The following is a 14,102-nucleotide window of genomic DNA, read 5'->3' on the forward strand; positions in this document are numbered from 1 at the left end:
CATACATGCAAACATACATACATGAAAACTTACATACATGCAAACATACATGCACATACAAACATGACAACATACATACATGAAAACATACATACAAACATACATGCAAACATACCTACATGAAAACATACATACATGAAAACATACATGCACATATACACATACAAACCTGACAACATACATACATACATGAAAACATACATACATGCACATATACACATACAAACAGGACAACATACATACAAGAAAACATACATGCACATATACACATACATGACAACATACATACAAAAATAAACTCACTAAGACGTTCCCACGAAGAGCTGAAAGGTCCCGTCACTTTTCTTCTCCCATTCACAATAACAGAGCGGTGGGTGCAGATGACGTAATCACGTGGGCCTGATATGATTACGTCATCTGCGCCACAACGCATTGTTACTATGAATGCGAGCGGCGCCAAGAAGAGGGAAGATGGCAAGTGACGGGACCGTTCAGAGCGCCGTTAGAACGTCTTAGGTGAGTTTATTTTTTTTATATATTTTTAGTTGTTCGCCGGGTGCTGATGCAGCACCGGTACGGCGGCTACAAACATTACATGTAGTGACAGGGTGGGGGAGAAGTTGTTTGCCGAAACGGGGTGAATGTAGTGTAGTGTAGTGTAGGGTAGTTGACATTCACGGTAAGTTCGTCTCAATCAGGCTTACCATGCCCGCTTGAGACGAACATTCTCCCGATGCTGCTAGAACTACAGTATCTAGCAACATCGGGAGCGCGCACACTGCAGAGCGGAGCGGCTTGATTGACATCGAGCCGCTCACGCCCCTTTTTAGAAAAGATAACCAGCACTTGCTGAGTTATCAAGTGTAAAAAAAAGGCACTTAGGAAATGAATTTTAATTTTTTTTTAACAGCAAATGTTTTAAAATTCATTTCCTGCTTAGAATGTTTAAAAAAAAAAATTTGAGTCAACTTGGGACAACCCCTTTAATGACCAGCCTATTTTAGACCTTAATGACCAAGCTATTTTTTATGTTTTTCCATCCTCGCATTCCAAGAGCTATAACCTTTTTATTTTTGCGTCGACATAGCTGTAAAAGGTCTTGTTTTTTGCGGGACAAGTTGTATTTTTTAATAGCACCATTTTGAGGTACATATTATTAATGGATTAACTTTTATTAACTTTTTTTTTGGGGGGGGGGGGGGGATAGAAAAAAATCTGACATTTCGCCACTCTTTTTTGCATCCTAAATCTACACCGTTTACCGTGTGGTATAAATAACACAATAAGTTTATTCAGCGGGTTGTTACGATTGCAACGATACCAAATTTGTATCGTTTTTGTATGTTTTACTACTTTTACACAGTAAAAACACTTTTATTTCAAAATTATTTGTTTTTGTGTCTCCATATTTGAAGAGCCGTAACGTTTTTATTTTTTCGCCGATGCAGTTGTATGAGGGCTTTCTTTTTTGCGGGAAGACTTGTAGTTTTTATTGGTACCATTTTGGAGTAGATGCAACTTTTTGATCACTTTTTAATCACATTTTTTTAAAGTCAGGATTCACAGAAAACAGCATTTGTTCCGTCGTTTTTTTATTTAATTTTTTACGGCGTTCACCGTGCGGGTTAAGTAATGTAATAGCTTTATAGTCTGGGTCGTTACGGACGCGGCGATACCAAATGTGTAAATTTCTAACTTTATTTTGTTTTTTTAATAGTAAAGCAGTTTGTAAGGGGAAAAAGTGGGTTTTTTATTTATTTTTTCGATTAACTTTATTAAAAACTTTTTTTTAAACTTTTTTACTAGTCCCATTAGGGGACTTCACTATGCGATCCTCCGATCGCTATTATAATACACTGCAATACTTTTGTATTGCAGTGTATTATGCCTGTCCGTTTAAAACGGACAGGCGTCTGCTAGGTCATGCCGGAGGCATGACCTAGCAGGCATTCGCTACAGGCAGACCTGGGGGGCCTTTATTAGACCCCCGGCTGCCATCGGAGACACAGACACTCGGCGATCTTATTACCGGGTGTCGGTGGGATGAGAGGGAGCTCCCTCCCTCTCTCCAAAACCACTCAGATGCGGTGCTCGCTATTGAGCACCGCATCTGAGGGGTTAAACGGGCGAGATCAATACGAATATCGATCTCACCCGGCAGAGCAGGGACGCTCCCAGCCCTCAGCTGCCTCTGGCAGCTGAGAGCAGGGAGATTTGACGGCTCCCTGCTCTGTTTACTTATTCCGATGCCGTGACGTAAAAAGTCTATGGCATCGGAATAAGGCCCGTTAGTGACCGACGTAAAAAAAGACTATGGGCCGGTCACTAACGGGTTAAGAAAATCTCAGAGAAAAGATCACACGGTGCCACATTGTCCAGGCCAATCAGAATAAATCAGGTAATTTAGGACAGTAGTGAAGTCGATCACCTCGTCAGGTTGTACCAATCCAGGTACAAACCCACTGTAGACAAGAATGATGTGTAAAATGTCCAGTCGGCTGCAGATATCCCCAAAACGGTCGGAGTGAATCACCACCGCAAAAAGATTAGGATGAAATGAGATGCAAAAACAGGGATTAAATGTAGCGCTGCCAACATTCAGATGTGTCGGATGTTGACAGCGCTACATTTAATCCATGTTCTTGTATTCCATCCTGCCCATTTAAGAAGAAGGTAACAGCTGTATACTGCAAGATGGAATAACTGGCTCTGCAAAGTCTGGGTTATACATCAGTGGTTCTAGATGCACAGATTGCCCCATGGGCCTAAACCTAGGTTACACAGGTCTCCGCATACTATGCTCAACGTGTATGTCCACCTGTGAAGACCATTTCAGAGATTATATTCAGAAATCAATCTACATGGAAAGTCGAGTCACTCAATTAATGCAATGTATTTACAATCTAGTAGTGATCCAGAGTTACAGCCTGTAAGATAGTCCAGACAATTCTGCTTTCTCCAAAGCAGACGTTTCTCACCATTTCAGCAGAGCTTGCTCTAGTGGTTTGAATTCTAGGAAATGCAGTTTTTTTTTTACACCAGGCACACTGTGCAGGACATAGGAGAAACAGTTACATTACATTAAACTAGCTTATCGAACAAGCTCTTCCACTGTTTCCAATGACAATCAGCAGGATTGCGTATGTAGCTTTGGACTAGGTGTCCGTAAGACATGATCAGTACAAGATAAGTAATGTATTTACAAACGTTAGCCCAGATGTACAAATCTTTCCAATATACTTTCACTGTGTAGGTTCCACTGCTAATTTTGGCTTCCAGATACAGATGCAAAATTCAGACCCAATTATGGCCATCTGAATAAGGGCTTACTCAATTTATGCAGGTTATATCTAAGCTGTATTATTATGTCAAAAGGTGGACATACACTTCATCAACTGCCTTGTTTTCTAGATGTATGTGTGATGGTTACGTTGCGTAAATCTAAGAATTAAAAAAATAATAATTGTATCTAAAAAGAGACTTTATTGCTGTCTGTGCAAAGATTTCACATGCATTCAATGCAGACTAGCACAATACTTAAAATAAAAAAGGAAAACAAATATATATATATTTTTATAACATTCCACCCTCTGTTCACATTTACCAATTTCAAATCACAAAGAACTGAACAACACAGGAAGTCAAAGGGGTTGTCCCATGAGTAAATATTACATTTCTCTGTAGAATTACGCAAAATATAATCTCAATTGAAATCATTTTAAAATGTTATGATGACCCCTGGTGTTCTTTGGATTTCCTCCCAGAACATCTATCTGATGATTTTTTTTTTCATTCATTCTAATTGAAAAATTATGTTTTGCGCGATCTAAAAAGGGAAATCTTTGATGATGGGAGTACCGCTTTAAATAAATTGCCCTTTCTTTCATTGAACTTTACAAAAAGGCAGGATTGCGGAGAAAAAACAAAAATAAACCTATTAAGGGTACTAATGAGATACAGGGGCATATTCTGTGAATATGTTTTGCAGAGGCAGATAAACACTCTAGCCCTTCCAGAAAGAATGCCTTGTGGAAGCCTAATGGCATTTTGAAATAATTGCTCAAGTGTGTTTACTGTACAGTGTGAACAAGATTAAAAAAAAACAAAAAAAAAAAAACAAACAATGCAAAAAAGTGCATTGGGCTTCTGAAGTTCATTGTTGCAGGTCTGCTAGGAACTGTCCACCTTCTTTATTGCACACTACAGTAATTTTCAGATCTCAATATTGTGCACAGATTTCCAGTAGGAGTAAATATTCCACTTTAACCTGAAAGGAATGGAGCATAAACTGCAGACTCTTGTCCATTTGATGAACTGAAGTCAGAGAGCGCGCGCACCAGTGTATGCATGTGTTTGTGAATGCCTGCGCTCCGTCTCCCATTGCCCCATCATCCCCTGGTCATTTCATCAGTCTGCAGTGACCTGTGTAGCTTGTCCATCAGCTGCTTGAATGCTTGACTGGATGAACAAGGGCTGTGTGAGATCCTGACCAGCAGGCATGGTAACTTGCTGGATCTGATATAATTGCTGGAAAACAGAAAATAGGTATTAAATGAAGCCGTAACTGGGACAAGGGTGGTTAAGTTAGCATTAGAATTCCATTGTGGGCATTACCTGTCCATCAGTAAACTGGCTGAATTGCTGTTGACCTTGCTGCACATCTGCTTGTGTAATCTAAAATGAAAAAAAAGCATCTCTATAAGCAAAGAGGTAATACGTCTTAGGCCTTATTCACACAAACATGTTTTTCGTCCATGTGCGGTTCATTTAAATAACCGATAGCACACTGACCAATGCAAGTCAATGGAGCTATTCACTCATCTGTGTTTATACACGGAGCGTGCCCATTGCGTGAAACTTACCGCATGTCCTACTCTGGTCTGTTTTTGCGGATCAGATTCGCCCATTAGCGTCTATGGGTGAGTGAAAAATACGGACAGCACACGGGCAGAGCAGAGGAGAAACAGACGAGAATAACGGATGACCCACGGAAACCACACAAATAGCCATATGCATGAAAAACTGCCCATTTTTGCGGACGCAATTTGGACATGCTTATGCAAATATGGCCTTGGGTGCATACAAGTTACACCATAGTGATGCCATTTTTGAAGTTTGTCCATCAGCTCAGTTACTAGATCAGGAGGGTGAATGTGCTCTGTACGCTCAACCTAAGGAGACACCCTGCAATTTGCTTTTATATGAACATAGAATTTATACCTTAACAGATTCCTATCATTTTCCCCTCAAAATTAAGACAGCCACAAACTACAGAGCTGGAAGCCAGAGTTCAAATGTAAAAAAGTATTTGTCACCAGTGCTCTTTATTTTAAGACACCTAAAATATGCCCTGCCAAAGAGAAGATAGTGGGTGCTTCTGACATGAGGGCTCACGTAAAACCTGCTCTGACTCTTTTAACAAGACTGTGCAGCTGGAAGAAGCCCAATTTCCATGAGTAACAAAATTCAAAAAGGGGCACACATGCCTGCATCAGTATGCGGCACGTAACCTTTTGCCCAGATAATCTTAACACACAAACAGTTGTACTGTTCATGTCTTCTATTGAGCATATTGAGTTATCAAAAAACAACTGGTTCGTGTGAACCATTTTCAGAGGCAAAGAACTTTAAGACATGTTACAGAAATGCATGTAGGTAAAAAAGGAAAAGAAAAAAAAAAAAAGAAAAAGAAGGCTACAAAAGCATGAACGGTTAGGAGTCCTGTTAAGATCACAACGGGAAATCCTAAAAAACAAAAAAGGTGAAAAAGTACCCAAGAGTAAAAACCAAAAGACCTACTAAAGACCTTACAAACTGGAAAAACCTCTGGTCATTTGTCCACTATTAGATAAACACTAAAGAATGGCGTTCATGGAAGCACAGCATGAAAAAAGCTGCTGCTGTCCAAAAAAACAAAACAAAAAACCACAAACATTGTGGGATGTCTTAAGTTTGCTTGTTGTACGACGATTCTAGGAAAACTACGTCAGTGGACAGATAAGTAGTGGAACTTTAAAGAGACTGTCACCACATTATAAGTGCTCTATATCCTACATAATGAGATGGGCGCTGTAATGTAGGTGACAGCGGTGCTTTTTATTTAGAAAAACTATCTATTTTTGCCACATTAGGAGCGATTTGAGCTTTATGTTAATTTGTTTCTTAATTACCAAGTGGGCGTGTTTTTACTATTGACCAAGTGGGCGTTGTACAGAGGAGTGTATGACACTGACCAATCAGTGACCAATCAGCGTCATACACTTCTCTCCATTCATTTAGTCAGCGCATAGTAACACTGCGTTGTTCACGATGTGCTGTCCAAGGCTGGGTTCACACATACACGTACGATACGCCTGAAATTACGGAGCTGTTTTCAGGAGAAAACAGCTCCTGAATTTCAGACGTAATGGCATGTGCAGGCGTTTTTCGCAGCGTCCATTACGGACGTAATTGGAGCTGTTTTTCTATGGAGTAAATGGAAAACGGCTCCAATTACGTCCCAAGAAGTGACAGGCACTTCTTTGACGCGGGCGTCTTTTACACGCCGTCTTTTGACAGCGGCGCGTAAAAAAAAATGACCGTCGGCACAGTACATTGTAAAACCCATTCAAATGAATGGGCAGATGTTTCCCGGCGCTTTGGAGCCGTATTTTCGGACGTAATTCGAGGTTAAAACGCCCGAATTACGTCCGTAAACCCAGCCTTATACCGACATATTAACGTTACTGAAGTGTTTAGACAGTGAATAGACATTCCTTTCAGACAGGACGCGAGGTCTATTCACAATGCCGGCACTTCGTTAACGTTTCTGTGGTACTTACAGCAGAGCAAGCGTACTCTCGCAAGATCACGCTGTAAATGACAGGTTACAGTGAGATTACGCTTGCTCTGCTGTAAGTACCACAGAAACGTTAACGAAGTGTCGGGATTGTGAATAGACATCCCGTCCTGGCTGGAAGGAATGTCTATTCACTGTCTAAACACTTCAGTACCGTTAATATGTCAGTATAAGACAGCACATACTGATCTAGCAGGATCACTATGTGCTGAGGAAATGAATGGAGAGAAGAAGTGTAGGACTTCTCTAGGATCAGGAGCGCTCAGCCAGATTCACAGTGACGCCAAAAGACGTCGTTGTAGGCTGGGGACCTGCACCACCTGCCGTCAAAGACGGTGGGCGGAAAGTAAGGGTTCGCTTTTTCTGGAATCTGTACATCACCAAGCAACTGGAGGCAGTGGGCCAACGATCTGGGGCAAACTAATATCCAGTAGTTCACCATGCTCAAAAGGGAGGCTACATCTGGGAACCACAGGCATTGTGACTGCCCCGTGATAAAAATATATACCCTATCCTTCATATTTTTGCCTTACTGATGCTGGCTTGTCCTGAATTGGGTGCTGCTAATCAACTTATATAGTAGTGTGAAGAGGGAAAAAAATATTACCTGTTGTGCATTGGCTGTTAAGGTCTGGATCTGTCCCTGCACAACCTGTGTTCCAGACATTGGTTGAGCAAGACGTATGTACTGAAGCTGCCCTGTGTTGAGCTGCACCTACAAGAAAGAAGAAGTGACTGTAGATCAGGAGCAAATAAGCGGAATGCTTTAAACCACATGCGGCAGAGATTCTCAGTGTCCTGTCCTATGTTCTCAGCACACATACTCTGTCTCTAATGCTGTCCTATGTACAAAGACACAGGCTGATTCTCTTTGGAAATGAAACATTGTTCCAAACAGCTGATGGTCAGATATCCGAGATAATATAGAATTCCATACAGGACCAGTATCTGACATCACTGATAATTCCAGGGCATTATGGACTAATAAAAACACACACAACTACAAGAAAACATGCTGGTTTTTGGTTACACAACACTTCTGAATTCCATTCATGGAGATGGTGCAGATGTTTCACTAAAATGTGCAGTAACAGCCCCCTTTACTGAGCTTTCCATTTACATTCAAACAAGTGCACACTTTACCGGTCATTCACAGAATATGGTATGGCTAACCTATAGTCACAAAACTAAATTGCATGAAAATATGAAAGCAGTCATCTTACATAGTCTTTACATCAGCATGGTTTTGGTTTTCAATGCTTAAATACAGATCTGTGCCACCTAGTGGTCAATATAAAATGAGAATCTTTTTATGGTAAACTTCACAATTAAAAGGGTTTTTCCAGCCGATAAAAATTTATGGCCTATCCTCATACAAGCGCATCACCCATCAGCGATGGCCTATCCTGAGGATAGCCCATCGATTTTTAGCAGCTGGAAAACATCTTTAACTATGTGGGTTTATCATCCTTTTATGATATAACATTAGCGAGATACGATTTCTAAATTCTGCTATGCACTTTTACAAAAGTATCCTAACAATACGAGTAATTGTAAATACCTAGTGGTGTATTATTCTCTTGTTAACATGTTTAACCTTCATCTAGGTGTGGGAATTGTTGCATTCTGAGTGTATTTCTTTCATGCAAAGCCTTTGCTAGTTTGAGTACAAAAGGACTTAGAAAAATAAACTGAATAGCTGCAACTATCAAGGCAAAGAAACCATGAGAAAAGTAGCTAGTTTTCTTTTTATACATACCGGAATCTGCTGGATCTCTCCTGTATTGGTGATTATTTGTTGCATAACCTGCATCGTTTGCCCTGTTCCACCCTGACCTTGCTGGTTTTGTATTTGTGGTTGGGCCTGGACAATCTGCACTTGCTGACCTTCTCCCACCTGCATTGTTAGAGGTCCACTCTGTACAGGAAATATATAAAAAAGACAGGATGTTAAAACTAACTATTCACTTTTGCAAGGATAGACGAAGAGCTTAACTTCTAACTAGTGCAAGGGGAAAGTGGAAAAATGTCTATTGCAACGCTCAAAGGCCTCTTGAAAATACAACAATGGACCCGATTAGTACATATTAGGCAAATACAAAAACTAGCGAAAGTTTCCTCCACAGAAATATTTTAAAAAGCATGTAAACACGTCCTTTATTCAAGCCATCTATGGTCTCGCTTCCAAACATCTTACCGATGTATAAGTAAGGGTAATAGAAGAAGCAAACACATGCATCTATTGGTCTGACCTGTCCTTGTTGTTGTTGAGCAATAATAATCTGGCCAGGCTGGAGGGTAGTTGAAGTAGTCGTCTGCTGACCAGCTGCCTGCCCCTGGACTTGCAGAGCTGTTGGTTGTTGGGCCAATGTAAAGTAGTACTGGACGGGTTCTGCCGGAGTCACTGCTTGCCGAACCTCCTCCTAATCAATACAATTTAATAAAATAAAAAGATGTAATGGACCAATTAAACGTAAAAATTCCACGTTGACTTACATAAGCAGACATTTAGGTGCATTGTGGGTCATTCCATGCCAGAGGGAGTAAACAACCTTCTCCCAGCCACATCATATTCACAGCTGAGAGTGTAGGATGTTTACAAAGCCTGCACACAGGTTTCTTTCCAGCAAACTATAGAACACGCTTACTGCAACAGAAGACAGACTTTATACATCCTGAACCTTTCCCCTCATTCACACAGCATGCAAACACACAATTCTCATAAAGGTTCCTATTGCAGCTCGTCTGGTTATTTAGAAATAAAGGGAAAGTTGTAAGAGATGCCCCCCACCAATAGTTGTCAGTCTCACTGCCGGACGTCAGCTGAAATTAAGAAAATGTAGCCAAAGTATTATTTGTTTTACTAGAATGCTAAACTCCAGATACCTTAAAATGAGCACCTAGAAGTTACCATATAATCTCACAAGGGGGTAAAAGCAATTATAATCACTAACTATGAAGTTAGTCTTTGCATGTATGCCTTGCGTCACCAGCGGTATCTAAAACAAATACCAAGAAGCGGTCTTTCCTGAGGAGAGCATGGATTTATGTGCAAAGCAAACCGCTGGTTTTGACGTACCACTGCCACAATCCAAAAACAGAAAAATGCTCTTGTTCAACGGGTTGTGTCATGCAAACTGTACAATCTAGGTGCTCAGTGACCATGCAGACAAAAAAAGAAAACATTGGTTTATAGGGGATGCCCCAATATATCCACAGCATAGGTGATAAATGTCTGATCTCGGGGGCCCCCACTTATCGCTAGAAGGAGGGTCCTGAGCCCTGTTCCTCCTCACAGAACCCGCAGTTAGAAGTTTGATTGGAGCAGCGGTCTAGAATGCGTCCTGCTGCTCCAATGTCTATGGGGCTGACGAAAATAGCCAAGCGCAGTACTGTCTCAGTCAGTAACATGGACTTTGAATGGAGCTGCACTGCGCATGCTAGACCGCCAATCCCTTTAACCGCGGCACAGTTAGAAGGAACCGAGGGACCATTCTAGTTATCAGTGGGGGCCCTTATAAAAGGTGTTGCCCCACCCCAATCTTTTTTTTAATTGTAATTTCTTAGCACAGGTACAATAAAATTACAAAGTTGATAAGGTTAAAAAAAAAAATAAAAAAAAAATAAAAACAGGAGTCCATCAAATCCGACCTATAATCTTACCGTGTTGATCCAGATGGAGGCAAAAACCCCAATCAGATGGATGAGAGTTGGCTCAACAGGGGAAAAATTCCCCTACTCCAAATTAAAAATATATTTACATGCTTTTATTAGAAATTGTTATACCCCTTAGGGCTCATTCGGACTAGCGTGAGTTTTCAAACAGCGACTGCCAGTTGCGTGAAACTCACTGCATGTCCTATATTGCTTCGTTTTCACGCACCTTGCCGCCCATTGAAGTAAATGGATGCATGAAAATCAGACAGGACACGGGCGCACATCCATGTGCGGTCTGTGTTTTACACATCAATTACATTGGAAAAAAAAGTAAGTGCCTGCGAGTGCGTGAAAACGCATGCCACTCGCAAAGCAAACCTCGTGTGTGTTGGAAGAGGAAGAAGAAGGCCATGTTTAGTATATTCATTGTGAGGAGACTGCCCTTCAATAGAATGCACAGATGCCACCAGTACTCTAGGAATGAGACCAATGTTTGCACCAATTATCTTCAACTGCAAAAAAAGTGTGAAATGACAGAAATATTATACACATATCAAGAATAGGCAAAGGACATTGGGGAAGATTAATAGACTTCGATAGGAGTTCAAAAACACCAGAAAAACAAAAAAAACGCATGTACAAAATGATACCAAATAAAAAACCGCCACTAAAAACGCGGCACCATTTTACAAAACACTTTTTCATGCCGTTTAAAATGTCATAAAGAAAACAAAAAGCCTGAAGGAGCCATTATAAATTAAAGTCTTAGGCTTAGACCGTTTAAAACTAGACCAGGTAGGCAGAAGATGCACCAAATTTATCAGTGGTCCACGCTGTAGGATTCATTTGGTGCATCTTGCGAGACAGGTTAGACACTTTCTCTTCCTTACACCACCTCTTGGTTGGCTTACTTTACCCCAATATTTTGCACCAAAAAGTATAGCACATTTTAAGCAACGACCCATTCCAAAAGGCCAAGCAAAACGTTCTAGTGAGGAGTAAAACCCGTATAAAACCACATAATAAATTGTCAATGCATGTGCGCCAGTTTTTTGGCGCAAAACAAGCACGTTTGACTTATTAAATCATGAAAATCATTTGTCACCCTGGTGGAATTGAGGAAATTCACATAACTACTAACTTATTTATACAGTAGAATGCAAACATGTTCCGGAGCAGTTTTAGAACTGGAATATACATCATAGGCATCTTCATACATTGAGCAATAAAACAAACGTCTCTAAAATAAAAAATTAAGTAACCTTGCAGATAATCTTAAATAACCTACGGTTTTGTATCTACAGCTCCTAAGCACACGTGTCTTTATGGTTACAGACCACAAGTAAGCACTATGAAGTCTGAACCCGAAGTTGCACTCCTATCTGGTACTTCTTGCTAACCTAGACTGACTAACTTGACATACAAACTTTAATTGTGTTTTAAATCTCAAGTTCCCTGAAGTTATATTCCATGAAGTCTATTGATTGGATAAGAGGAAACCAGAGCACCCTGAAGCCCCAAACAAACATGCAAGCTGCTATAAGAAGGACATTGTCAATGAATGCTAACCAACATGAGTAGTACGGACTATTTACAAGAAGAAAATTATATTCACTTAAAAGCGTACCTAACCTGTCAGGTGACTTTTCAGAACAAGCAGTCATGTGTGTGTACACGATAAAAATAACACTTTCTGGCCATTGTATGACTTGTATATGGCATTTTTTTCTGCTCCTTTTCTCCCGGCAGTCTGTCTTTCCTATTCTGAGTTTACTCAGCTCTTGAGCAGAGCCTTTTCTCTCCTATTACATATATAAAAGCAGCAGCAACACGAGGGTATTATATAGCAGTAATGAGCAGTGCAGCTGTGAATCCAGCACTGGGATGAGATCGAACACTTACTAGGAAGATGCTGCAGCATCTGTGTGTCTCTGCCTCCCTATCACTCTGCTCAGGCTCCCCCCCCTATCGATAGACTTCTATGGGCAGCTGTAACCTGATCCTTCAGTGATCAGATAGTCGTCTTCTAGAGACGGAAAAAGTAGTATATTCAGAGTAAGTGAATAGGTAGTGTGAATGGGGATGGGTTAAGGAGCCTCAAGTGTAAAAACTGGTATTTTTCTCTAATAAAACATATTACAAATTTATATTTGCTTGTACTATTAATTTATGCAAAGTTTGTCACCATTTAGGGTCCTGCTTAATTTTTACACAACATTCTAAAAGATCTACAGATCTGAAAGTTTGCCCAATAATTATAGAAAGGAATTTCTGAGGTTGCTGAAATTTACTCACTGAGCAATCAGGGCGCCCTCTTAATTTCATCAACGCACCTTGGCAGGGAGGAGTGTAGCAGCCAACAGCTGTAAACATCTGACTGAAAGCCTTTTCCATAGATTCACAGCTTCCAGTCAAGGATGTTTACAGCAGCTGAGACTGCCCGTAGTTAAGCAGAGCTGAAATCAGACATGTGGCATAGTTCACAGTACAGAACAGTGGTAATCCATTTGGAGCACCAAGTCCTCCATTGCTGTGCTCCAGTTACAATTCTGATGTTTGGAATCAAATTCTACTTTTCTTATGGACAAGGGGAAACCGCTCATGACAAAGTGGTGCAAACATTAAGTAATCTACATTTCCCTTTTACAGAAACTTCTCAGCTTCCATTAGAACAAAGGGTGCTAATCTTGTCCAGAACCGGAGAACTTCTTTAATGTATTCCTGAGAGGAATTAACAGCCCAATGTTACTACAAAACAGGATTTTATATTTATAGCAGCCATGTTTTAATACATTTACTTTTAAAATTAATGAATTCCCTGGACAATAATATAATTCGCTAATAAACTTTTTAGCTCTTGCTACACAATATATACTTATTTAACCTTCAAATCAGGTGGATGCATTCTGGCTTTGTTCACAATTTGCTTGTTTCGGTTTCTCCAACAGAATTCTATTGATACGCAACGATCCACAGAAATCTCCCGGGGGCTTGAACATACATTCCATACAGTCACAATGCAAAACTAAGAAAGCTTTTCATAGTGTGGAAGACTTACATTTTTGCTAAAGCAGCCAATGAAGATGATGGCACCCTAGTCCAAATATAAATATACTGTGCAAAGTGGATAGCTCTGGTGTAATATGTATAGAATTCATATAGAAATTGGAGTGTACACAGATTCACCATCTGCAGGAAACTTACCTGCCGTTTTGGAGGCTTCAGCTCATCCCGGGGAACAATGTCAATTAGGAAATCAAACTGGTCAAATTTTGTGATGGCCATAGCAATGTCATTCCTCTAAGACAACAAAAAGAAAAAATAAGATGGCTGGTAGCAGTTCTAGGGTGAAATGTAAATACAAAAATCCAAACTACTAAGCGGTGATAAGTATATTAACAGAGCCTCCTTGAAGGATTAAATGGAACTGCAAAAAAAATGACGCCTGCATCAATATCGTGACATTTTCTCAATAATAACGGATTACTGCATGATACATCAGTGGCTGCACTATACCTCTTTAAGAAAGTCTATTTCTAAGTAAATACCAGAAATATTTAATGTAAAGAAAAAAAAATAGCTGGGGAGGAAATAGGTCATGCTTTTT

The 14,102-nt window shown here is 40.2% G+C and overlaps 1 protein-coding gene across 5 annotated transcripts in view; it reads right to left on the reverse strand.

Moving 5' to 3' along the window:
- Nucleotides 1-3,463: 3,463 nt before the first annotated feature.
- NFYC (nuclear transcription factor Y subunit gamma) overlaps nt 3,464-14,102 on the reverse strand; it is a 52,564-nt gene continuing 41,925 nt past the window's right edge. For all 5 annotated transcript variants that reach the window (XM_075853175.1, XM_075853176.1, XM_075853173.1 and 2 more), the window contains 6 exons: nt 13,700-13,795; nt 9,091-9,261; nt 8,598-8,756; nt 7,446-7,553; nt 4,615-4,674; nt 3,464-4,527 (listed from right to left, as the gene is read on the reverse strand). In XM_075853175.1, coding sequence (XP_075709290.1) covers nt 4,408-4,527; nt 4,615-4,674; nt 7,446-7,553; nt 8,598-8,756; nt 9,091-9,261; nt 13,700-13,795 — 714 coding nt within the window. In that variant the 3' untranslated portion in view covers nt 3,464-4,407. The remainder of the gene's footprint in view (nt 4,528-4,614; nt 4,675-7,445; nt 7,554-8,597; nt 8,757-9,090; nt 9,262-13,699; nt 13,796-14,102) is intronic.

The sequence above is a fragment of the Rhinoderma darwinii genome, chromosome 2 (assembly GCF_050947455.1).
Source record: "Rhinoderma darwinii isolate aRhiDar2 chromosome 2, aRhiDar2.hap1, whole genome shotgun sequence".
Taxonomy (NCBI): Eukaryota; Metazoa; Chordata; class Amphibia; order Anura; family Rhinodermatidae; genus Rhinoderma; species Rhinoderma darwinii.